General features: G+C 42.4%; 1 protein-coding gene across 1 annotated transcript; it reads left to right on the forward strand.

The window, feature by feature from the left end:
- Window positions 1–246: 246 nt before the first annotated feature.
- PLEKHA8 (pleckstrin homology domain containing A8) lies at window positions 247–26,468 on the forward strand. The gene is made up of 14 exons (XM_054273837.1): window positions 247–297; window positions 10,159–10,275; window positions 11,037–11,192; window positions 12,895–13,019; window positions 14,418–14,576; window positions 15,500–15,540; window positions 16,224–16,381; window positions 18,845–19,004; window positions 19,415–19,500; window positions 20,131–20,189; window positions 21,471–21,601; window positions 22,109–22,179; window positions 23,415–23,476; window positions 24,406–26,468. Exons 1-14 carry the CDS (start codon window positions 258–260, stop codon window positions 24,601–24,603), a joined length of 1,563 nt encoding a protein of 520 aa, XP_054129812.1. The 5' UTR covers window positions 247–257; the 3' UTR covers window positions 24,604–26,468.
- The last annotated feature ends 372 nt before the right edge of the window (window positions 26,469–26,840 follow it).

Raw genomic sequence — 26,840 nt, forward strand, 5'->3', positions numbered from 1 at the left:
GCGGGCCGCGATTCACAGCGCGGGTTGCGCTGCCGTAGCGCCGCGGGGCCGTGCCGTGGTTGCGCGGCTGCGGCGCTCCCTGCGCTGAGAGCGTGGCAGCGGCGGCGGCAGGGGGCGGGCGCGGCGCGGGCCGGGCGGGGCGCGCGCCCCCCCGCGATGGCGCTGTGTGGCGGCGGCGCGGCGGAGCGCGGGCGGCGGCGGGCGGCGTGACCCCGCCGGGGGGCGGCCGCGCTGCATGGGGCCAGGGGCCGGCCGGCATGGAGGGGGTCCTGTACAAGTGGACCAACTACCTGAGCGGTGAGTGCCTGCCAGCGCTCAGCCTTTGCGAGACGGGCGCCGTCATCTTCTCGTATGTGTATTTATACAAGCACATTCATGTATGTATTCACTGTGCTTGCTGGGTGCGGGTCAGCGCTGCCCCTTGACCCCGCCGTGCAGGGGAGCAGCCCCAGCGCTGCCTTAGTGTCACTGCCCGGCGTTTATCCCGGTGCCAGCGCCCGTCCGGGGCCGTGGGTTGGGGTTTGGGGTTTCGATAGTTGGGATGCTCTGGGTCACAGCTCCAGCAGGGAACTTCCCCGTTCTCCGCACACCCCCGTGGAACTTCTACCGCGGCGACTCGGGCATTCCCAGAGCTGGGAGAAAAACGTGTTGCCATTCAGTCCCACCTGGGGGATTCGGATAAGAAGGCATGCAGAAAATCTGAAAGACAAGAAAAAAGGTGGAGGGGGTTTGACCGGCTAGCTCTAGGCCCAAATTTTAATTTTTCGAGTGTTCCCGTGCCACGGAAGGCTTGATTGTCATGGCAGGTTGGAAGCAGCCGTGTGTGGCCAGGGTTTGCTCGGCAGAGGTTGGAGGTGGTGGGGTCAGAAGCCCCCCGCGTTCCCATGGGATGTCACCTTCGAGTCAGGTGGGGCAGAGGTGTGTGGTTTGGGGCTGTGGATGAGGTCTTGCCAGGTGCAAACCTCTGGGTGGTCTGTGGGAACAGTTTGGGAACTTGAAGGTCAGAGAGAAGTAAGCACGACCACGCTGCCATCGCCAGGTGCGAGTGCTGCTCAGCAGTGTGTGTGTGAGTGTGTGTTTGTGTAGGGGCTGCCGCCTTGCTGGACTTTCTCCCGAGAGGCTGGAACAGCTGCAGCACTCTGGCTAGCTAGGAAAGTGGAGGAAATCAAAATTAAACAAAGAAAAAGCTGAAGCACAAGTGAGTGTTGAATTCGTGGGGTAGGGATGGGGGGGCAGCAGTGGTGCACGGGGCTGGATTTATTGCTGTGCTGGAAGATTGCTGTGACATTTCCCCTTTAGGCAAGAGGTGTTCTGAGATGAGAATCAAAATTTGTCAGGTCTCAGTGAACAGACGTGGATTTTTTTCTTTTGTTGTTAATTATTTGTGAATGCTCTTGAATTATGAAGTGGCAGTAGGAGCAGCCATGCTTGCCTCTTTTCATGTGAGTTGCAGAACTGTGGGAGTGATGTTAGTCCTTTCCCCATACTAACACCACCTATGGTTCAGCTGATCGAAAGTTTTACATGTTTTTCTTTGCATTGCTGAGGTGCTGGGGTGTGTCTGGAACCCTTGTGCTTGGTTTCATGCCATGAGACCTGGGAATGTGTGTCTGTGGGAAACAATGCATGTTGTAGATAACTGACTGGCATTTGACATTTTAGTGCCTGAGTGTGCTTGTTGTAGGATCAGCTGGTCTTCTGTTTTGATGGCAAGATGAAGACTAAGAAGTATGCTGTTTTCATCAAAATTTTCTTTTGCTAGCCACGTTGATAAGCACTTCCAGTCAAATGACCCTGCATGAAGAAGGATAGTGCTTTGCAAACCTCAGTCAAGTGAATGCAGACTGAAGGAAACTTTTCCTTGCATATGTAAGACTTGTACTGGCTGAAAACTAGGAGAGGTTTTGCTGTCAACACAGAGAAAATCTGTGATGGAAGATTGAAGCATCCTTCTAATTTCTTGGTTGAAACTTGACTCTTCCAGTAAGTGTCATGGTCAAGGTCACTCTCTGCCTTTTGTTAAGTGGTAGAAGGCCCATGGTGTGTTTGAGAACAGTAAATTTGCTGTTCTGCAAGCTGTCTGTACATACTGGTGCTTTCTTTTGCTGCAAAATGAAGACTTCCTGCCCTGAAGCCATTAAGTTACAAATTTATGCAGAGATGCAAAAAGAAAAAAAATTTCATTCTGGAATGTGGCGATCATTGTAGCAATAACAAAGAGCTGGAGAGTGAGACAGGAAAACATCCTTTTGGGGATTATGGGAAGTAAGAAGGTTCAACAGGTCATCCAGAACAGTATTTCTGCCAGTATTCTGCCCCCAGTATGCTTTTCCTGTTGCTCAAGGTTGATGAATCAGATGCAGTAGAGTGTAAACGATGCATGCAAAAAGTGGGGAAACTGTGTGTCATCCTTCTGTGTTGGTGTGTGCCTGTGCTAATAACACACTGCTGATGTACCTCAGAATGAGAAGGACCCCTCACAGTCAGAGAAGAGATAGAGCAAGCATAAAACTGTAGAAAAGAACTGCTTTTCCTTCTTGCTGTGAGAGAGGAGCTGATGCGAGTTTGTGGGTAATTGAGTCTTTTCTGGGAATTTTGATTTCGTAACGTCTTATGTCATTGCCATCATGAGAGGTCAAGTCCACATCAGCCCATTTCCTCCCAGCTCTTGGGCCCAGAGCTAGATCTGTGTTGCAAATTACATAGTTATTGACAGCAGGAGCGTTTCAGAAATAGGAAACAAGTTTGGTTTTCTGTGGGCAAAGGGCAGAAAAAGCACACCATGATTGCTGCCAATTGAAAGACAGGTCAGTTTGCCTTACTGCTTAAACAAGTTATCTTGTTTGTAATAAATGCACTTGTTTGCTTTATATAGATTAGAATAAATTAGATCAGTATTACTTGGTTTCTGCTTAGAGGTAGGGTTTTTCCTCTGGTGTTGATCCTGCACTCACATTGTTGTTTCTCTATGCATGGTTTCCAGTGCTAACTCGGAAATCTCTTGAGTTTAGAAAACTGTGATTTTTTAGAGTTTTTCTGTCCCCTAATGCAATGGCCACCAGATAGTGATTTCTCACTGTGTTACTTCTGTTTAAGTTCAAGTGAAGTTTGCCATCTTTGGTTCAGATATACATTCACAAAGCTCTAGCCTATGAAAATCTGTTGGGATCTTGTGTTTGCGGTGTGTGTCTTTTGATTGCTCTTGTCTATGCTTCCCCCACTAAATTGGCTAAAACCTTAAGAGAGCAGGGAACTTTGCAAGCAGAATTTTTGTCATATAAAGGGAGACAGCACTTTTCCTCTTGGGCAGATATATAATGCATCTGCAAACTTCAAATTATTAATCCTCAAAACCCAGAGCAGGGTGACTTAAATCATGCAGGCATGCAAGTTGGCCTCAGCTGAGCTTATAGTCAAAGCATGTAACATGATCTTAAAAAATTCCTAGATTTCATCCTTTGCCAGAAGTCTCTATCTGATGTTGGCTTTGCTCGGTGGGGGCTGGGGATGGGTGTGTAACTATTGTTTCAGTGCCTCTTGCTGTAGTGAGCAATTGGAATGATATAAGTGTCACCGTGTGCCCTCCCTGTAGCCCCTCGGTCTGTTGTGCTGCCACTGCCTGCAGTCCTGGCTGAGCACAAGCCATTCTGGTGTGGGCAGCATCAAAGGCAGATCCTGGCTGCAGAGTCACGGCGTGACTGATCTCCAGCTGGGGAATGCTGCTGCTAGGATAGAGAAAGGACAGAGCAAAGCTGAGCTGCACGTGAAGGCTGCTCTTGGCTGCTTGGAAACTGCCTCCCATGGGACTCTCTGAATTTAACCTGCAGTGTGTGCTCTTTGCTGAGCATAACTTCTGGTTAATAAAATAAATGGATTTAGTCTTTGGGATTAAGCTTGTAAAAGGCATAGATTATTTTTTTTTCTCATCAGGTTAATAGAATGAGTAAGCTATTGCTGGGAAGCTGCATGGAGTTGGGGAATACCTCCCTTCAATGGTGTGTGAGAACTTGGCACTTTTAAGTTGATTTTTTTCTTTCTGCTGAAATACAGTTCAGTTTAGCTCTTCAGTGCAGGCACACACCCTATCTGGAATGGCTGGCCACAGGCAGGATTGCTGCTAACTCTGGAAGAATGGTATGGATCAGCTCTTGGCTGTGGGGTTCAAAGGCAGCTTCATCATTCCATGAAAATGACTAATTCCTCTGGCTTGCCTGGTATTTGTTAGGTGCTCCATAAAATGGCTTTGATCACTTTCCTTTGCAAGACTAAGCTTTTCCTGATATTTAAATGTTCACTTTCTTATGTGTGGTGAGTAGTTCTACCCCTAAGTAATTAATCTTCCCCAAGGCATGAGAGACTCACCTTCATGCCATCACCACATACTTCAGATAGCTCTCCCCATCTACCTGTATGTAACCATCCCCTCTCAGTTTATTGTTGTACTTTGGATTCTTTTCAGTTTATCCCAAGATAAACCAAGAGCCAACACCAAGCAGTATATTTCAGCTTTCACAAAAGACTTTGAATTGCTCTTGTCTTTAATGATTCAGGCTTCCTTAATAAACTTGGGGGTAGAGCTCAAGAAAATGAGAAAAAGCATTAGTTCTTGTATCTTGGATCTGGATGCACATGATATTGCTTAGAGCAAGTCTTTGTTTTGGGAGTTTAAGAAATCTGACCTCTTGGGATGAGAGACACATATCCTTCCAGCTGATATCAAGCTCTGGAAATAAGCTCCTCTGTTTCCAGACGTAGAGGAATTAATCAAAAACTTCACACTTAGAGAAAGACTTGGTTCTAAAAAGCCTTTTATAATTTCCTCCTTCATTTTAGCCTCTGGGTATAGTCCAAGTTCTGATTGTATAAAATTAGAAGTCTGGTTTTTGTGGAGGTGGACCTAGACAGCTGAGGTTTCTATTGCCTTCAGGGCAATGGTCTGCCTTCTATTATTGGCTGTGGCTGCTCTCAGGATCCAGGTGTTGGTTTAGATGCCTGACTCTCAGCCAGTTCTGGCTGGATGAGACTTTTCATGCAGTATACTTCAGGGACTGATTAGTTAATTCTCTTTAGATTTTGCTTCGTTGTCTTTGTGTGATTTGACCTTTCTCATTATTTTTTTCCCTTTCCTTCTGTATTGCTTCATGCAGCAACCTTGCTTTTGTCCAGCCTTTTTGGAATTATGTAATGTGCTCACAGTAGAAAAGTTTGATGAGGCTGCAGGAATGGAAATCTGTGTCCCCTCTTTCTGTGTCAGAGCAGTGCTGCAGAGCCTCCATTCCCTGCCAGGTATGCTGCAGTACTGGTGCTGCTGCATTCAGTCCCTCTGCACTGAGGTGAGTAAGTGATCACAGGAAATGGCTGGGTAGGACAGAAACCAAAGGTGTGGTAGACTGATGGTGAGGAGATACCATCATGTGGTATCTGTATGCGCTTACATAAATCCAGTGTGTTAACTCAGTCTGGCCTGATAACCACCCCAGGGGTCAGAGAGAGGAGCAGCTCGGTTGCTGAGGCTGGGAAACATAAACAGAGGAGGAAAACTCCCAGGAGCTTTGTATTGCTTGAGTTAGTGTCTGAGCAGAGGGCCTGTGTTATTGAACTTCTGCCTCCACCACGATCCCCTCTCTGCCCTTCATCCTTCCACTGCATCCCCTTCCAAAATGCCTCACTGGTACATTGTGCTCTCTGTGCCCTGGCTGGGCACTGCCCTAAAATCGTTTGCAAACAAACCCAGTTGCCCTGTGATGACAGGATGCTCTTTCAGTGCTGCTGACATTGCCCTAACAATTGTGATTGAAACAAAAATGGACTTCATGGAATCCCTGTGAGAAAAATCGTTTGGGAGAAGGTCATTGTGTTAAAGCCTGTTCCAGCTGTTGCTTCCTTCACTTGAATCTCTAGTGTCCCTCAAGCAAGTGCTTTAAAAAGTGGTACCATTGTTAAGGTGCTAAATCTTTGAACTTCATTACCTTTAGGGGCTTTTTGCATTGATTCCTGCTGTTAATATGCACATAACCAGAGTAAAATTGCAGTATGGGTATTTCCAGAAGCTGCTCTCTAGGTGACAGGATAATAGCTCACAGAAGAGGCATAGATTGTTACACACTCTTGTCTGCCTTTCTGCTGTTCCTCGTGGATACAAACTGGATTTTTATCCTGTCAAATTGTTCTGCTATAGAATTAAGGCTGCAAAATGTGTCTGGCACCTGGGATTGCCCTTCCCAAAATTCTGGGTAACCTTAGGAGGCTGTATAGAAAAAGTAGGCGCCAGTTTTGAGTGCAAAATGCTTATGTCAGGATAATATTTTACTTGTGTCCTTGAATGGGAAAAAAGGGGAAGAGTGTGAGGTTTGATCTGTGTAAGATCCTTTCTTGCTAATTGCTGACTAGAAACCTGGTTGACTGACAGTGTCTTTGCCCTGCTAGAGCTGAGTTTTCAGCAGTTCTTGCCCAGCTATCAGTCACTGACACAGCTCTGGGCAGAGCTGTGTCCTTGGGAGATAAAGCTGGAGATGGTGGGACAGTGAGCACATGGCACAGTTTACATTTACTCAGGGTGGGATGAAACATGGATAGTGCTCATTCTCACTGTGGCATGGCTCTGACTATCAGGGCAGCCATTCTGGGACTTCTTTGTGACCCTGCACATTAAAACAGCAATCTGTCCTGCTATGCCCCCTGTAGCCAAGTCTTGGATCTTGCCCTTGTTACAAGCAGTAGGGAGGTGGTGGTGGCTTTGACTCCTATTAGACAGATGTTGTAACATGGAAAGTCCATCATTATCTCCTGTCTGCAGTTAAAGTCTGGATTAGGGTCAAAGAGTCCAAAGACTCTCTACTGCAAAAGTTTTACAAAAACTTATTCTGAAGCTCAAGAAATTAATAGGCCTGAAGTGCTACATAATTCTCATGGAAAGTAAGCAGTAATAAAAATCTGGATGTCTGGGCTTTATGCATTTTAGAAATGCAGGTGGAATTGGTGTCTCTTAATTGCAGCTTGTTTTCCAGGTCATCAATTTGACTTCTTGAGTATGTAATTCTCCCAGCTTGGCTTTGTAGATGTCTGACATGATCTACATGTCTTCAAATGTTGGTTTTGTTTTTCTTTTCTCCAGGCTTGGCTCTTTGGAAGGAATGCTGTCTGGAGTCTGAGTTGTATAACATTAAAGTTTGAATTATGTCCAAGTTTCAGCTGTGTTATCAAGAAATGTCAAGTTTGCTCAGTGATAGCTACATCCAGATTTCCTAAAGTGTAATGATGGAAGTAGGCAGATCTTTCTTTCTGTGGAAACTTCTCGAGAAGTAGTGAATCCTTAGCAGGCACAGACTACTTAAATATCTGATTTTGTAGTGGACAATATCAAATCTTCAAGATACTGCAGGCACTAACTGTTCCACACAGGAGTGCAATGTGTACTTCAACCAGTGCCTGTGAAGTCATCTGGAATATCTTCACTCTCTTCTATGGCTGAGACCTTAAGCTACTAATCACTTTTTATTGTGCATTGTGCTTTATTGGGTTTTTTTTTTTGTACATACCTTTCCCACCAAGGTCAATTTTTACTGTTAATGGTACTGTGCCTCTAAAATGAGATGTTGGAAGTACCAGCTGTATTTTTTCCTGCCTGTGCACCACCAGTATAATGGACTTAAATTCTTCTTCAAAGTTGGGATAATGCTGGCACCAGTAAGACCTTAAAAGGTTCAGCTTTACCTTTCTGCATCAGGTGAAATCTGAATGCTCAGTTCCAAAAATTGCAATATTCCTATGACAATTTATAGGAGGCAAATAACACTGAATAAACCCAAGACTTGTGTTATTGGAAGTGCCTGAGTATCTTTTTGCTGCTTTGGTTTTTGTTTTGGTTTTTTTTGTGTTCCTCCATTCTTCACTTGTCTGCAGAAGTGAAGCTCCTGTAATTAAAGATTGTATCCCTGTGCAGTGCCCATGATTTGTCAGCCACATGCTATTTTTAGCTGATTGTTTATGATAACCTTCCCATGGCTGCTGACTGTCAGTGAGTACAGGTGGTTCATGCATCTTCTGACAGAACCTTGCTGTGAGGTTTTTGAAAATTATTTCCCTTTTACAAAAAAAGTGGTTTTATTAGTGTAACAATTCTGTTCTGAAAATATCTATTGTCCTAGGTAAAAATTGTCTATCACAATCTTTTTAATATGTATTTAATAATTAAAGAACAATTGGCTTCTGCAAAGGAATACAGGTAGTTGCTCTGTTCCCCACAAAAAAAACCCTAAGACCCAGAACCAAAACAACCAACAAAATAAAAATCTCAAAAAATATATTCATTCACAACATATTTCAGCCAGCCTCCAAAGTGATGGAGGCAGAGTGATTTGTATGTTGGCTAATTGATTGCACAGCCTTTGATGGATGGGGCACGGTTTGGTTGAGCATCAGCTGCAATTGTGAGCTGTAGGACCATGGCTGAAATGATTCATGTGCAGCAGCAGGAGCTCCAGACTGAATTAGAGGCTTGTATTGACTGTGGCACTGTGCATTATTTAAAGAATTGGTTCTGTGCCATTGAGTGTCTGAAGCAATTAACTGCTTCTCTCTGCTGAACAATCACTTCCTTTTTTTGTGAGTTCTCACATATCAGCACTGACTTTCAGCATAGTTGCTTTATTTTGGAAGCAAGACAAATAGAAACCAGTCTTGCTGATTTTATTTTTTCTCTCATTCTTGTGATTTTCCCCCCTTCATATGAAGTAAAGAAGTGTTGAGAGTACTTCGGATTTTTGACATTTTTATCATCTTCTGGGAAATAATGGAAGAGTTCTAGAAGGGAATGAAATATTATTTATGTTTAATTTGTTTTCCAGCCACCACACAGGGTTCAGCAATCTATAAACTGGGTTGGACTGAATGCAGTGGTATTGATTAAAAAATAAAAAAAGTAAAGCAGAGGGGGCAAGCCAGACCATACTCCTGCTGTTAGCCTGAGGCTTTAGGCCTTTCTAATCTTAAACTGTGTTGTGCTTGGCTTCAGCAGTTGTCTAAGGAAGTAATTTCTAGGTGGAAAGGAGCTGTCATTCCTCCAATGTGGTATCAGTCCAAGCCCAGCCTGGGCTCCTGCCGCACAGTTCTGGTTGGCGGGGCCCTGGTGCAGGGGACAGCAGAAGTGAAAATATCTGCCAAAATATCTAAGAGCCCATGTGGCCCACAGCATCTTGTCCAAGTGTTTTCTTTCAGAGATGGTTGTCTGGCACAATGTGGGAGTGTCAGAACCTCAATCCATTGGACCTGGCCAGGGAAGCTTGTTACAGCTCAGTAAATGAAAGCTGCTTTCCTACAGTGACATTGCTGCCTCATTTCTTCTTAAGTTAATGAGCTTGTAGCTTTTAATTAGACATAAATGGCAGCTGTCAGGTTGTGTTTGGTTTTATCTTTTCATACTGCTGTGGTGCTTCCAAAAGTAGAAAAAAAGGCTGATTTACTTCTAAAGTTGGGCAGCAGGGTGGGCAGAAGTGTACCCAGAACTACTGGTGTTGGTCTAGTCTTGTTTTGGTTTTTCTCTGGGAAGGTATCCAGAAGTGCAGGTCAGTAATTCAAGACTATGTTTTATGTGGGCAGCACAAGGAGTTTCAAGAGCTGTTGAAAACTGCTTCACTGAAAGATGGCATTCAGAATGTTCAGAAATCAACAGATCCGCCTCGGTTCGTCTGTTGGTTTTTAAGAGATTCTTACATGTTGTTGTTCAAGATAACCTGGCTAGCCCTTCCTTCAAGGGAGGAGGACTTGGAAGGCAAGACAGCAGGGGTGGCTTTTGGGAAGAGTGAAGAGGTGGGTTGAGGTGTGGTGGAAGGAGCTGAGGGGTGCTGAACTGAGAAGGTGGTTTTGGAAAACAGAGTGAGTCAGTGATGCTGTGTTAGCAAAACTACTGAAAATGACATATGGCATCTTGAGATACGCTGCTGTGCTTCAGCTGTGTGCAGAATGGACATGTAGGTGTCAGAAAGCAGGAGTTATGGTGTACAACATCCACGTCTGTCCACAAATCGTAATACTTCAAAGGGTTTGGTTTTCCAGGGGGACTGAGAATCTTTGGAGACATATTTGCAGCAAGTCTCAAGTGAGAGAGATGGTGGAATTGCAGGGAGAGGCGTAACTGAGAAATGCAGTTTTGTTTTTCAGGCTGGCAACCTCGGTGGTTCCTTCTCTGTGGTGGCATCCTGTCCTATTATGACTCTCAGGAAGATGCCTGGAAGGGCTGTAAGGGAAGCATCCAAATGGCTGTTTGTGAAATTCAAGGTAACTAAGATACAGTAACACTCAGCTGCATTAAGTTTGTCTGATAATGTTGCATTCAAGATGAGATTTCAGGTGACAAGAGCTATTTGGCAGCTTGATTTCTCTGGTATGTATTTGCAATAACTTGATGCTTCAGGTCTTTGGTGCTGCTAAAAGCTGAGATATATGGGAATATTAACTAGAAACTTCAGGTATTAATTCTCAGGGCAGGGATTTGGAGACTTTGTTTTTTTCTTAAAATACACTCTATAAAAATATAGTTTTTATGCTACAGTATTTTGAAAACGTTGAGTGAACTGCAAGTCTCTAATATCATGGATATTTTACGTGCAGGTGGGTCACTGCTTTTCATGAGCTGTGGTGGAACATCACACAGCTTTAAATGACTCCTCATAAGCATGGAGCTGAAGCTAGAAACATGAATGATAAACTTCAGTATTAGGTGTGCTCAGTCATATTGCTACATTTTTGAGGTTCACTTAAGGGCTGGAAGCTTGAAAGAGAGATTTGCCAGAAAAGGATGCCCTTTCCATAGACTCTCAGATTATGTTGATCACAAAACTGTCTTTCATAACTGTACACATGTGTATCCTGTCCATTCCCTAACTCAGAAGAGAAGTCATAAAATGGCAGTGGGGGAAGTTGGGACCATAGATTTCTCCTCTTTCATTTCTGTCTCACCTGCCACCTGACATGTGTGTTGGGATGTTTGGTTGGGCTGGGAAGGGCCAGGGGGCTGGTCTGAAATCTGTTGCTTTCAGTTCATCCTGCAGATAACACACGAATGGACCTGATTATCCCAGGGGAGCAGTACTTCTATCTGAAGGCAAGAAATGCAGTTGAAAGGCAAAAGTGGCTGGTTGCACTTGGAACTGCCAAAGCCTGTCTGACTGACAGCAGGACACAAAAGGAAAAAGGCAAGAACACCTTTTTGCTAGCACATAATGTTTGCTTTATATTTCCCCATGCTTTGCCTTGTCCATGTGCATAGGACAACTTCAGTGTCCAGCCTGTGCTTCAGGTCTTTGGTGCTGCTGAAAGCTAAGACACATGTGAATATTAACTAGAAATCTCAGGTATTAATTCTCAGGGCAGGGATTTGGAAACGTCGGGGTGTTGTTAAAATACGCTATATAAAAACAATTTGAGAACCATGTGCTGATGGGTTCTGTAAGCACAGTGAGTAAATAATCCCTGGCTAGGGGTCACTGTGATGCAAACTGTACGAGAATGTAATACCCTCACCTTGTACAGCTGCCTAAATATGATGACCCAGCCTCTCACACCAGTGTCTCTTCAGCTTTGGAGTTCCTCACATGTTTCCATGTTCTAATTGGGCTGTCTTCTGCACTTTGAGAATTGCTTCAGCGATTAAGAAAAGATTTGCACTGAGTTCCAAATCTGTTAGTAACCAGAAACTTAAATCTGATCATGGTCAGGCTGTGAAAATTAATTCACTTACCACTTTGCTTTCGTCAGCAATCTCACTTCCCTCCCCCAATGAAAACCCCTCTTGCTTACAAGTGTGGCATCACAGAGCATTGTGAGGCCTCATGCCTTAACCTTGTGTAACCTCAGCACAGTGACTGTACGGAAGATGGGAAAACAGCAAATTATTGATGTCCTGAGTAAATGCAGGGCGTGGCAAGCACTTCCTTTCCCTGAGGTGAGGACTTGCTTCTCCTCTTAGCCTTATGTGTGTTATCTCCAGGCTTTGCATCTACTGGTTCAAACTAAGTCAGAAGATGAGCAGAAGATGCTGCTGTAGAGTCCTTCACCAGATGGGATCTGATGTGCAGTGCCTAGAAGCAGAACAAAGTTGGATCTGTAAAGTGACATGTAGTAGCACAGGGTGAACAGCTAGTAATGTAGTTGCAGAACTAAACCACATTACTGAGAGACAATTTATTTTATAATTCAGAGACTCTAATATCAAAAACATTACTTCTGAAAAATCTCAGAATGTCTGTTAATCTCATCAGGATTAGTCTTCTCAGTTCTGCAGTCTCTGTTTCTCAGAACTAGAAACATATGGACACACTGGAGTGAGTCCAGCAAAGGGCTGCTAAGATGATTAAAGGAAATATCTAGTGAGAGAGCATAAAAAGATGAAGCCAGACTCTTCTCATGGAATGAACAAGAGAAGATCTGCATGAATTTTGATACAAACCACTCAATTGAAACATAAGAAAAAATGTTCTTGTTGTGAAGGCAAGGGAGCACTGAAAGGCTGCGCAGAAGTTGTTGTGTAGTCTCCATCCTTGGCACTGTTCAAAACCTGACTAGACCTGAGTAATTTGCTCTGACTCTCCTTGAACAGTGGAGCAGGACTAGCTGGTTTCCAAAAGTGTCTTCCAATCTCATCCATCCCATGATTCAAGGATATCTGTACTAAATTAATCCCTTTCTGTTGGATAGAATTCATCTTTTATGTCCAGTGTTTCCTACCTACGACCCTATCTAAACAATGCTATTGCTACAGCTTAAACTACTTTGTGAAAACAAAGCATATTATATGTAGGGCTTTTCTCCTATTTAAAAGGCCTCCTAAGACCAAATGTTTGTCCTTGCCTTGCACTGGATACAGTAAATTTAACTTTTCTTTTGTTTAACTTTCAGAGTTCACTGAAAACACAGAAGCCTTGAAGACCAAAATGTCTGAACTTAGACTGTACTGTAACCTCCTTGTTCAGCAAGTGCATAAAACAAAGGAAGCCAGCATTTCTGGTGTGTCAGAACCAGAGGTACAGCTCTATTTTTGTTATAGACCACATGTGTAATGTCTTGGATGCATGAACTTTTCTGGATACCCAATGTAGTATTCACTCGCAGTTACTTAATGTTGCAACCTCCTTCTGCAGAGAACCTGGGGGAAATAAAGTGCTCACACAGCAGTTCTTGTTTAAATGGAGTGTTACTATATTGTAGCAAATGACTTGCCCTTTGTAGGGCTAGCAAGTAGTGAGATGAGATCTGATACCTGTGATTTAGACAGTAACAGCCCTGTAGGTGATGTGTTTACAGTGGATCAAAAAAAGCAAAAGATCTTTTATAAAAAGATAATTTGCATGAAGCACACATTTTTCTGCTTGAGTCATTAATATCCTGCTCAGCAAAACACATCCAAAACCCTTAAAAGGTCAAGAGATGTTGCAGACCACAAAAAGAGCAAAAGTGAGATAAAGAGCTGCTTGGTTTGCCTCACTTAAGTTAAAGTTTCAAGCCTTGCAAATCTTTGTGACCAAAGAAGCCTCATTTAAGAGGGATCTCCTAAAGACCGTGATCTGATTGGTTTGAGAGAGAAATGTGTGAGGAAGAATGCACTTCCCTTGCTAGAGAAGCTGGTGTGGAGTTCCAGGGTGCCTCCCACTGGAGAGATGGGTCCTCAGATGCAGAACAAGCAGGCAAAACACCTGAAGGTTGATGGTTGGTGTCCAGACCATCTCTGTAAAGATACCTCAGAAACTGTGTAAGGTGAATTAAAAGACAGTGCAGAAGCATGATGTGGTGTACAAATGACTAAAAGGCACTGTTAGAACTTGCAGCTCACAGATGTTGGCCTGTAATGTGGTGTTTATCCTGCTCATATTTCATGCATCTGGGAGAAGACTCTCTTTCCCTGATCTTACTGGCATTTAACTGCAAAGATTTATTGCTAAAAGCATTTCAGCAACAATAACTCACTTTGCAGAGATGAAGAGGCAATGTGATACCTCATTCTGCATTTTGTCATTTCCAATAAATTTTTGTTGATGAGGTTTTTGAAATGATCATCTGCAGATCGTTCTACATCTATTTAGTTTGTTTACTTTTCATATCTCCTGTCAGTGGTGTTTCCTGGAATGCTGTTGTTGAATACGTTCAGGCTTAGTATGTCATGCACTTCTAACACCAGTAAGATAACTGAGAGGCATTGATTTCAAAACGCAAGCATATTAAGCTGCTTGCACTGAGAGGCTGAAAAGAGGGGTAATAGCCACAGAAATATGTGATGCCAGTCTTCTGAGCAGCTGACACATTGAATTTTAATTCATGTTAGCCAGAAATCACAGCTGTAGAAGCTGTGGGCTTTGCAGACATTAGTTGCTCCAAATTGATCTTCTGTGGTGAGTCTATTTCTTCCAATTGATTTCTTCCCACAGAGTGAGATTGATATGGGAGCTCTGTTGAAATCAACCTGTGACACTTTCCTGAAGACTCTTGAAGAATGTATGCAGATTGCAAATACTGCCTTCACTTCTGAGTTACTGCATCAGACCCCACCTGGATCCCCAAATTTAGCAGTTCTCAGAACAAGCAAGGTAATGGCCAGTATCTTCTTCTCTCAGCTTCAGCAGGGATGCTAGTGAGTCCTTTTGTCAAAAGTAACATTTGTAGAAATAGGGAATGCCTATTTACCCATATCATAGCTACTGGTCCTACAGTGGACATACTCTGCTATTTCTTGTGGTTTGCAAGTGAGGTAGCACCATTTTTTTAATAAGCAGTGATCAATCTCTTAAACTTTAATGACAGGTGAAAGTTATTTCAGAGCCTGAAAGTTGCATAGTGGTGTTTCACAGAAAGTCATGCAGTGGTGTTTCAAAATACCTTGGCTCTGCAGCAGGTTTGTCCATGTGGGAGCTCACAGCAATTATTATTCTGTTAAGCTACAGCAGTATTGGATGTGTGCTAATATGTCAGTGGGAGCTGAAGAGTTCAGCTTTCTAATGAGAAGGGCACTTTGTTGATTCCTGGTTCCATAACTATATATGGAAAACTGGAGCATCTCTGGCAAACAGGAAGTTAAGATCTATGTAGGAAGGTGGATGCATGACTGCATCTGAGAGATGGGATTACTTCACCATACCTGATATCTAGCTTCATGTTTCCTCTATTTTTTTCAAAGCTTTTTGATTAAGTAAAGAAAACATTGCAAAGGAAGCTCACTGCATTGTTTCTCTTTCATATGCTGTGTGGTGTCTCACTTGACACTTGCTAACTACCTTCTGAAAGAAACCTTCGGATTTTCTTTCTTTTCCTTTTTCTTTTTTTCTTTACAATATTGTAATGGTGTAATAATGTAGCACCATTTTCAGATTTGTCTTTATACTGCCTCCAGGTGAGAGAATTAGGGAGGGTTTTTTTGCTGATTCCAACTTGTATTTAATAAAATGTGAAGTTTAAAAAGCATGATACAGTCTTCTTGCTTTAAACAATATTCTACCCCCTCCATATCTTTCAGGTAAAGCACTCTGTCTTGTCCAGTCACACCTCAACAGAAAGGTATAACAGAAGTCTTTACTGTCAGTCTTTTTCTAATCTGTGTTTGGTAGTGTCTGTTCTTTCCTTATTGCTACTCTGCTCTCACTGGATGCAGGCAGAATTGTGTTGCTCTGAGCTGCCTACTTGGAAGCAGGTGAAACAAAAGGGATCTGGCTCATCCCACTTCATGTCTCTTCTGTATCAGCCCTTTCCCTTTCATTTTTCTCTGCAGTCCACCTGTTGTCTTACTGCTCAGTCACCAGCCAACTCTCCCACTTCAGTGCTCCTTCCTGCATTTTTGGTTCCACTCCATAAGCTCATAAGAATCATTGATGGTGAGCAGACTGATTCCTGGAGTAGGTGGCAAGGATGTATATTTTAAAGTACTAATGAGGGGATATTCTACAAGTTACAATGCCTGCCTGCAATTTTCTTTTCTGTAATCGTATTATTATGTACCTTTTTAATAAAGATCATTGTAAATATACTTGAACTCTGCAAGCTGAGATTGAGTCTTTAATCCTCTTTACTGCAAAAAGCTGCCTCATTCTTGTTATTATTTTAGACAAGTTCTTTGCTCAGAGCAGCCTGTGGCAGCCTGTAACTTCTGTCAACTGTTTTTCTCTTGTTATTTGTGTGTTCACAGGAAGAAGCTTACCAAGCAATGCTTTATGCACTAAGTATTATTCTTTCCCTTTCTTCAGGCAGGTGGAATTGAGCCCCTGTGAAAATGGCTGTGTAAAATCAGAAATTACCCATCAAGAGCAAGCAGTTATTAAAAATATGGAATGTTTAAACTTGGAAACAAATGAGGGGGCTGGTGATGTTTATGTTGACGATCATATAGCAAAGGATTTGGCAGGTAAGTATATGCACAGTCTTTTGTCCACAATGATTATTCTGTAGGTGTAAATTAAGGAAGGTGTAGGCTCCTTGTGAGACTGCTGATCCCTGACTCCCAGGAGAGGGAATATCAGTCTTTTAGTTGATACTGCCTCTTGCAAGTTTTCTCAGCATAGCTCCTGCTGCCTTTGCTGATGGCTAACTTGGGACTCAATGGAGAAAGAGATCAAAAATTTGGTTTTGGACAAGTTGAGGCTCTCCAGGTGCAGATTGAAGGCTGGCAGGGCTTGGGCTCTCCAGGCACTGTGGACAGATACATCATTCCCTGCTGGTATGTAGGGCTGCAGTGTCAGAAGAGGTTGTGGGAGCTTTGTGTGTGTGTCTGAGGGCTTGAACTTTTAGTCACTCTTGACTGCTCTGACAAATGTTTACAGAAAATTAACTCTTTTCCTGCAACTAAGAGTATCCTAGAAAGCATCTTATTTCTTCCTTTATCTTAGCAATGGTGTGAAAGTTAGATTTGTGTGCAACTTCAGTGAAATACTGTTGAACTAATTCAGTATAAAATTCCCTCCCATGTGCTCATATTGTTCAGGGCTGCTGAACTTAATTTGGATAACTATTCATGTAACATCATTTTTGCACATCCTCTTGAATGGACTGTACTGTTCTTGAACAGTGGCTTTCTCTGCCTGGCTGTTATTCCAAAACATAAATATGCAGTCAGTGAGTCAGCAGAAGTTTTTAAGTCCAAATTAACGATGATAGTCATTTTGCTCTTGTGGGTTCTCTTTGGAATTTTCCCATTTTTGGGGTTGGTACTACATAATGTGGCAAGTCCCTGCAGGATAACAAACACATGACACCTTCTAGCATAATATCAATAAAACAGCACTAAAGCAAGGGCATCAAACTAATTCAAGTTTTTGGTGTCATTTAGCTCCTGTGGTTCCTGTGCACAAAAGAGAAAAGGCTACCCCCTGTTGGGTATAGATATTTGAGCTGCAGAGTTTTGCTATCAGTATGGGGAAAAGTTAGGATGTGCAAGGCCATCCATAGAGGGTGGGCTGACCCAGCCAGCCCGTGGGCTTTGTCTTGCTGATGGCTGTACCTGGGTGCTCCCTCTGACCCCAAGAGCTCTGCCTTGTCTCAGATATTTTTTCTTCCCTCTCCCCTTTTTTAAGAGCAGTCAGTCTTTGAAAGTGCTTGAGCATTTCAGTCCCATAGCAATTTTCTCTGTCATTTAGGGCTTATGGTGTTTGAGTTTGAAATCTCAGAGGACCCGGGGTTTTTGCATAGCACTCCTGCAGTGTCACTGCAGACCTGGGCTGTTTCTCTACTCCCCAGCCTGTGGCTTGGTGAAGCACAGATCAGTGCATCACTCAAACCTATGTCATTCCTTGGCAGAGACACTTTGCTTGGGAATGTCAGTGATGTCTGAGGCTGGAGAGTGGCTGGTCTGGGTATGAGGGGTTTTCTTTTCACCCAGCACCGGGTTTGTTCAGTGGTTCTGCAACTAATTGGCACTGCTGCAAGCCTGCTCTCAGTTGTCACCTGGAGGAAGAGAGTTCCTTGCAGCTTGATCCCTTCAACCAGAAGCTCAGTTCCACTTCATGTCTCTCTTTAATCCTCACTGACACTTGAGAGTATTCCTTTCCTGGAAAGACAGGTTCCCTGGGAAATTCTGGATGCTAGTTTGACAGTCTGGCAGCAAGATGTGCTGTAGCTATGGCTTGTATGATGCAGATGCTGTGAATCATTTTTCCTTCTTTACTTGTTCTCTGAAGTTCTCCATGAGGTCCAAAGGTCTTACCTTGTAAGGGATGTATATGAAAGATTTTCTTTCCTTTGTCTTCCTTGTACTTTATGTGAAACAGATGTACTTGGCCCCAAAGAAGAAGTAAAACCAACCACAGTAGGGAAGATATACCTGGATCTTTTTCTGGAAAACTTTAAAGATATTTATAGAAATCAGGGAGAACATAGCAACCTTTGATAACATGTAAGTGTCCATTTAAGCAGCCAATTTGCTTACCTATCAGAAGGAGTAAACATGTTACTATTATTCTTTTGCTTTTGAAAATGCATTGTGGCACTTCAGCAATACTGGGAAAGTTACAACCATGTGAGTAGTAATCTTCCTTTCAAGGAGATGAGTCAGCTCCCTGCTGCAGCAAATTGCTTCTTCAGTGCTCTTCTTTCTCACAAGACTGTCCTTGCTGAGGTTGTGTGGGCTCACCTGTACTGCAGCCTGGTGCTTGGTCTGTCTGATTAAAAGAAATGGGGGGTGACTGCTTGAAATGTGGTCTGAGCATCTACCAAACCTGCAGTGGTGCTAGCAGGGATGCTTTTAAACTTGCATTATCCTGATGTCCAAGTGCCCTTCTTCAAATAGAAAGGCATTTTGATGAAAAGGAATAATAATATGTGTATGTAACTGGGGTTTTTTTTTTGTTTATCTTTTGTTTCCTGTAAATGTTAGGCATTAAAGATGATGGAGAGGACAAGCTGCAAGCTGTAGAAGGATGTGGTGCCCACAAGATCCTGCAGTCAGAAACAAATTCTTTAAGTGGATTGACTCTGTGTGAGGAGGAAAGAAATGAAAATGATTCTCCTACCTTCTTCAGTGTCATGAGCAATAGGTAGTACAGTTTCAATTAAAAGGATTATTGCAACTTAATGTTAAGCCTTAAATTGACTTATTTTTAAAACTTTTCTGTCTGTAAAGCTGTGTATTTACTGAGATTATTTGACAGGACTGCCTACAGTGCAGTAATTGGAAGAAGATATCTTTTGTAAAATTAGCTGTACAGAGTTAAGTGGGAGGTTTTTCCTTGTTTGTAATTGCAGGCCTTGCTTCCACACCACCCAATGTGTGTTCTCTGCAGTCAATTACTTTAACATAGTAATACAAAAGCCATGTTGGTGGTTTCATGTCTCTAAGTTTTCCCTCTATGCAAATAACTCAGACAGGAGATCCAATTTTGCTTCTGGCAGTTATATAAAAAGAATAGTTAAGGTAACAGTATTTTCTGCTTGTCCTGGACACCAGGTTCAGTGATATTGAGCTTCGGGAGGAGGAGGGCATACCAACAGAGGAGTTCCTGGAGTCCTGTTATGCAATTGTGCCTGTTCTGGGTAAGCAGCTGCTTTTCTTCTGACTCCTTCTGACTGCTGCTAGCAGCAAACAAAGGTGAAGCAGTTGGCTTGGAAAATTTGTTTCTTCACTAAAGTGAAATAATAGAACCAGTATAACCACAATCAGTTTAACTGGTACCAGTACGTGTTTCTTACCCCTCTGCTTTAAAGAGGATCCACTCTCACTGAGATGGGATCCACATATAAGCTGTTTGGCAATCTAGGTGTCTCTATGGAACAGCAATTTCTCCCCCTCAGAAAAGCAGCATAGATGCCTTACAGTCTGGTACAGCTGACAGCACACCATCAGCTGTACCCTCTATTTCGTTTTTCCAAAGACTTTGATCTTCACCTAGCACAGCCCCCGACCAGCTGGACCCCTGCCATCTAGTGGATGTGGTGGCTCTGTGAGCCTGCAGCCTTTAGAAGACTTCTGAACTGTAGGTCAGAGAATTTTAACATGTGTAGCAACTGGGATGGATTAGTTCTATACCAGAGAAAAAGATCAGTTTGTCATTCATTTAGTATTTTCCTGCCATTTGTTAAATGAGTAAATGAAACTCATTTTTACTAAAACATGAGAACTGGAAAAAGAGACAATTTTAAAATCTGGCTCTTTTTTTTCCGTAGACAAGCTGGGACCAACTGTTTTTGCTCCAGTTAAAATGGATTTTGTAGGCAACATCAAGGTAACTCATTTCTAGCACTGGTTTTCATTTTTTAAACAAAATATCTACTTTAGACCCGAGTGCTCGAGAATCTATGTGGTAGGAGTCAGTACTGGAAGGTTATTTAATATTTGATAATGTTACCATCTGTCAGCTTAAAACACTGAAATGCCCCTAATTCTGTTCTGACAGTACATGCTGTGTTTAATAAATCCACTTGTGTGCAAACTTATAAAATACTTGATTGACTGCCAAGTAAAACATCTGTTACACCTAATGAGTGTGACTTTGATCCTGAGCTGTATAGGTTATAAGTCATGATGTGATGTTAGCAATGTTGACTTTAACCTGTAAAACAAATGGAGGGGATGGAGGAAAAGCCCCTTTGCTCAATCAAGTAGGATTGAGAAGCAGTTTAAGAAGCAATTTCTCAGCAGACTAGGGCAACCCATGCAGGCTTGGTTCTTGTTCTGGAAGTTCTTCCAGCTTCAAGTACCTTCTGAAGAACCTTGAAGAACCTTTGAAATACTGGTTATGTGCCAAAATGTGTTCATAGCAAGATTTTTTGTAGCATTTTCTTTCAAGAAAAAAGAAGTAAAGGCAAAATATATCTTCTGAGTGTGTGCTAAGGAATGTTGTATACAATCAGATTTGTTTGGTTGCTTATCTTATAGAAGGTAGCTACTGGAAGACTGAAAATAGCAAGAGAAAAGAATGCTATTTAAAAAACTAAACCATAGAATATTTATAGTCAAGTGATAGGTAGCTACTCCTTCAATGTAGAAGAAAAATCTGTTTGTATGCCCTTTATATATTTTCTCTTTTGTTTGCGTGAGGAGTTGTGTACAGAAACTTGGGAATAAACTGAACCATAGGCATGCTGAGCACTGCTAAGTGTAATATTGAGAGTTTGCAGTGGTCAGAAGGTAAATTTTGCTTGTAGTTGAAGCTCTGGGCAAATGAAACTTTGCTTGAAGAGCAGTTTGAATTAACTCCTTTCCTCCAGTAGGGAGGATGTCATGGGAACTTGAAGCATTTTGTTGGACAGAAATGGTAGGTCCCATGTAAATTTTTGACTGAGATGCTTTATTTAGGTTGTGTTAGCCAGATGTGTCTGGGGTGTGCGCTGGGATGGCATGCCCAGGGTGTCAGAGCAGCCATGCTGTGCCATGGGGAATGTGTGACATCCTTGGGAATCTATAGTATCTCTTGGCAGGGAAGAGTCCTGGTAAACAGAGGGTATTTATAAGCCCCTGTTGGGCCTTAAGAGACTTAAAGCTTTGCCCATTATGTTCTTTCCAGAAAATAAACCAGAAATTTATAACCAACAAAGAAGAGTTTGATACCCTTCAGAAGATTGTGCTCCATGAAGTGAATGCAGGTGTAGCACAAGTTAGAAACTCTGCTACAGAGGCTCTCCTGTGGCTGAAAAGGTAATGAATGGCCTTGTAGCTGCCTTCACTGGGAACTGCTGATACAGTGAGGAGCCTTTCACCAGTGCAGTCTTATGCACATGAGGCAGGCTGGTTACTTCCCACAGGCTCCATCAATCCAAACTGGCCAGCTTCAAGATTAATGTGCTTTCTGTGGTTGTATCACTGCAACTTTGCCAAAAGGCCTGAGAAAAACATTGCAGGCCAACTTTTTTCCTGTAAAAGTGAAGTTGCAGTGAATGACTGACTGATCCTGCTTGGCTAGGACATCAAGCAGATGATTTCAAGCTGCAGCAGAGATGTTTAGCAAAGTGTTTTTCCCTTGCACTGGCACTGGGAAAGAGGCTGGAGAAGGTGGTTGCAATTTTGTTCAGATTGAAATTGGCTCCTTAATACTGAGTTTTATTGCACTTTGGAGTTGTATTGCAACTCTGGGGGCTTTGTTATACTTTGGATTACTTTCTTATAAGCATGGTTTCTTTTTATTTCATGGGTTCTTCCTGGCAGAGGTTTAAAGTTCTTGAAAGGATTTTTGACAGAAGTGAAGAATGGGGAGAAGAATATCCAAACAGCTCTGAGTAAGTACCAATTGCTTTGTTCTTCATCTGCTTCTAAATTCACATGCTTGACTACTTTCCTTCTTGTTTAGAACCTGTGTCTTTTCTTCAGTGGCTGATGAGGAAAGTGATCTCTAAGACATAACATTTTTGAAAACTGCAGTTTTTTAAAATGGTTGCCTTGAGATGGGTTACTAGATAACTGGTAAATGTAATTCATTAGCAAATAAAGATTCCTTTAACTGGCATACTTTTGGCAGAGGAGACAGTCAAGTGCTTTGACTCATTCAAATTTCTCTACTGGTTTCCAGTGGGAGCTCTCCCAAATGTATAATTGCTGTTTTGTTAGTTTTCTAATTCCTTGTGTGATTGGCCATCATCCTTGGAAATCACCTCTTTGCCAATTTGGCTGTGAATTGCCTGCATGAATTAGAAGGGAGGTTTTAACAAAGAAGAAGGATTTTTTTCCAAGTACACAATTTCTGACACTTTCTTTGTCAAGCTACTGACCACAGTAAGAACAAAACAAAATACAAACTCCTCTTAGACTTAACTTGGTTGCTCCTGCACAAGACCCTCTCTATATGCGTGCAGTATAATGTTGTAATAATCCATTAAACCAACTTCAAAACAGCTTTTTTAAAGCTTTTTATGTTATCTTCTTTTACACAGCAAAGCAATTGCCTTATAGGATTAGTAAAAAGAACTACTGCACTGAAGTATGTAGCAGCTCTTGAAATTGAAGTGAGGCTGTAAATACATTGCTCCCAGATACGGGTGTTAAACACCATGGAAGGTGATTATTTGACCTTCTGAGTCTGAAGGCCTCAGCACTGAACTGCTCCTTGAATTGCTCTGTGTCTGCAGCAGAGTCATGCTGCTGGTTTTTTCTACTTTTTCATTCCCTTTCTTTCCCTGAAAAGCTCTTCTGTATCTGTACCACCACTGCAGCTTTGGTTTACTGTTGGAATTTCACTCCATACAGTATTTTCTTAGACTTTGCATTAGCCTTCCTGTCTGTTGGAACACTTACTTGCTGTGGATGAGTTGAAGGAGATTTGACGGGGGAGCTGAGACCCCAGTGCAGAAATCCCAAATCTGTCATCTCCTTTCAGTCTGCTCAGAAACAGCCATTATTTACAATGAGTAGCAAGAATATACCCTTGAATAGTCATCTCTAAGCTCTGTATTCTCTTGACATGCAAACTTAAAACTGCCATATATCTATCTCTTGATTTATTTTCTTTTCCTTTAAGACAATGCTTATGGAAAGACATTACGGCAGCACCATGGTTGGGTTGTCCGCGGGGTCTTCGCTGTGAGTATTTATCTTAGCTGCTGACAGAACTGGGGGTCTTGTCCTTGTGATCTCATATTGTGTGTAATTAATAAACTGTGTTAAAATTCTAAGTATTAAAATTAATAGATTCCTTTGCTAGACCTTATTTTCAAACTGAGGATTGTGGCTTTCACTGTGTTTAGTACTGGACTTTAAGGATGGAGCCTGATTTCCAGAGATGAAACAAGCAGATTGCATTTGCATGCACAATTTTTTAATTATGTGTTTTTGAGCACAGTTTTGCAGGGCTATTAAATGAAGAAAAGAGATTTTGAGGTTGCTTTTTTGAAGATTGATCTCGCATTGAATATGAAGAGCATTCAGACAGGGTTAGCACAGTGTGTGTGGGGAGTTGGATAGAGGAAATTTTTCGTCCAGTCTGGCAGCTCCCCCTTGTGTCTGTCATTGGAAAATTATCACTGAAATTACAAAAGGAAAAAGGAAAACCTCATCCAGGCAATCATGACTTTGAGAGGAGCAGAATTGTTGGAGAGACCTTTCTAAAGAGCATGTTGAGAATTTAGTGATGGTGTGTAACACTGGGTTGGAAGCTCCCCTGACAAACTATACTTTATTTGGGGTTTGTATTTAATTGATTTCTGATGTGCCCAATGTATTTATATAAAATATGATACACAAACACTTTCTAAAAGTCTAGCATCTCTGAAGATAATAATAAAAAATTCTATAATAAAATATTATTTTTTATTATTATTTTTGTGTAGATCCCCAGTTTAAGTTAAGCTCCCTTCTAGTTAAAATTCTCAATATATGCATGTGCATGTGATTAAATTGAAGCTATGCAGTCTAAATGCAAAGAGGGAAGTCTTAGAAGTTTTTCAAGGCTTTAATTGTATTTCTTTTCCTATTCTATGTTGCAAATCTAAGAGCTTTGTTTCCTCTCCCAGTTAGCTTTAAGGGCAGCTCCAACGTATGAAGATTTTGTGGCAGCTCTGTCTGTAGATGAGTGTGATCCTCAGGAAGAAACATTTTACAAAGGAATGCAGAGGGACCTCAACATTTACTTACCAGCCATGGAAAAGCAGCTAAATATCTTGGACACTCTCTATGAAGTACATGGTTTGGAGTCAGATGAGGTGGTATAACTACAGCAAGACCACATCTTAAAAATTCAGGGACTGTGTCTGTTAACAAAGATTCCTTCCATTTTGATTTTGGGACATCATTTCTGTTCACTGTATCTTTTCAGGTGGGAAAGGTGTTGAGTGTTTTGGGGGAAGGGTATGTGTGATTTTTATATTTTCATTACGCTTGTGTTGCATTTAAATGCAGAGGTACTGTCTCTCTTTGGATCATAACTATGTCCGTGGTGAATGTTTTTGACTGTTTCTCTTCTGCCTGTGCACCTCCTCTTCTCTTCACCTCATAAAAGTAACAGAGCAGAATTTGGCCTTTGCTGCTGTACCTAAGGAGAGACCTGCTCATGCAGCAGAGCTGTTGTGTCACCACTTGGCACCCAGGCAGGTGCTGCTGCCTCTGACTCTCCCATTCTCTGTGCCCACTCCCTGCCATGGTGTAGGAGGATAGTGAGAGTTATTGTTACCCTGGTAGCAGAAGAGAAGGACAGCTAAACACCAGCTTACAATGTGGTGAGTTTGTCCCTCAATTTGGGTTGAAGCTCTTTAATGCGAATAATATATTTGCATGGCATAGATATTTATTAAATTAAATAAACATTTTGATCCAAATATTACAGAGATCTTCACCACAGGTGTATGTGGCTGGTGGTCTGAGTGGCCCCAAGGTCTAGCCTTTGAAACAGGATGTTGTGTTCTCTGACCAGCTCCCAGTATGTGCTGTGGCTTCCCTGCCATATAAGCCTTTTAGGTTTTAGGGGTTTTTTGAATCAAATTCATGCAAAACTGTAATACTTGCTTTTAAGTTGAGTACAGCTAGCAGTTTGAAAAGCAGATGTCATTAAAATCCTTCCTAAACTGTCATTATGGGCAGAAACTACATGCAAGGGGACCTGAAATGAGTAAAGTATAGGGGAAGCTAAAATTTGTGATGGAGCTATTAAACATGGGACCAATTACAAATCTTGAATTTTGAAATTATTTAGGAGTGACTAAAAATTAAGAAAGATTTCCTCTTTTTCCCATTTTGCTGATACAGATAAAAATGTGTTTGTTAGCATTACTGCTATTAAAATAGTGAAGAACTCCTTTTAGCTGGTGACATTGTTAGCAGCAAAATTTCTAGTTGTGTTGATGACCAAGCAGAAGGCTGTCTGTGAATTACTCCAATTCAAGGCATAAGCAGGTCTCTCTTTGTTGACCTTGGGCTTCAGATGGCTTTGCACAAAGAGCTGAGTTTAACTCATGTACAGGAGTGGTGAAGACTCTGCTAATGAGGAACTTAGAATTAGTAAGTTTTCATAAATACACAAGGCAGTGTTGCCATACTCACAGAATTATTGCTGGCTTCTGCTAGGCTAAAACCAGTGTTGTTAGTAAAATGAATGTACTGCAGACCTGCTGCCCTGCATTGCTCTGTGACTGGAGCCTCTGCACACTGAATACTTGATCCTTTCTAAAGAGCCTAGCATTGTGAGCTTTAAGAAAAGCATGCGATACTTGAAGAAAAGGCCAACATCAAACTTACTGTATAAAGATAGATAGCAGGACTCTAATTAGACATTAATAGAGTCATAGAATATGCTGTGTTGGAAGAGACCCAAGGGGTCAGGATCATCAAGCCCAACTCCTGGCCCTGCACAGGACACCCCAAGAATCACACCGTATGCCTGAGGGCATTGTCCAAAAGCTGCTTGAACTCAGATGGGCTCAGTGACCATTTCCCTGGGGAGCTTGTTCCAGTGTCCAGTCCCCTCTGGGTGAAAAGCTTCTGCCTGGTATCCAACCTAAACCTCCCCTGACTCAGCTTCATGTAATTTCCTTGAATCCTGTCACTGGTCATGAGAGTGAAGAGATCAGTGTCTGTTCCTCTCTTCCCCTTGTGAGGATGGTGGAGACCACAGTGAGGTCTCCCCTCAGTCTCCCTTCTCCAGGCTGATCAAACCAAGTGACCTCCTCATAAGGCTTCCCCTCCAGACCCTTCACCATCCTTGTGGCCCTCCTTTGGACATTCTCTGACAGGTTAAATGGGTTTTTTATATTGTGGCACCCACCACTGCCCCCAGCTCTCGAGGTGAGGTCACCCCAGCTCAGAGCAGAGCAGGACAATCCCCTCCCTTGGCCATGCCGTGTCCGCCCCCAGGACAGGGTTGGCCCTCTTGGCTGCCAGGGCACTGCTGAATCAGATTCAGCTTGCTATCAATCAGGACCCCCTGAGCTCTCTGCAGTGTTGCTCTCCAGCATCT

The sequence above is a fragment of the Melozone crissalis genome, unplaced genomic scaffold (assembly GCF_028551555.1).
Source record: "Melozone crissalis strain CALT ecotype California unplaced genomic scaffold, PUWL_Pcris_2 ptg000016l_1, whole genome shotgun sequence".
Lineage (NCBI taxonomy): Eukaryota > Metazoa > Chordata > Aves > Passeriformes > Passerellidae > Melozone > Melozone crissalis.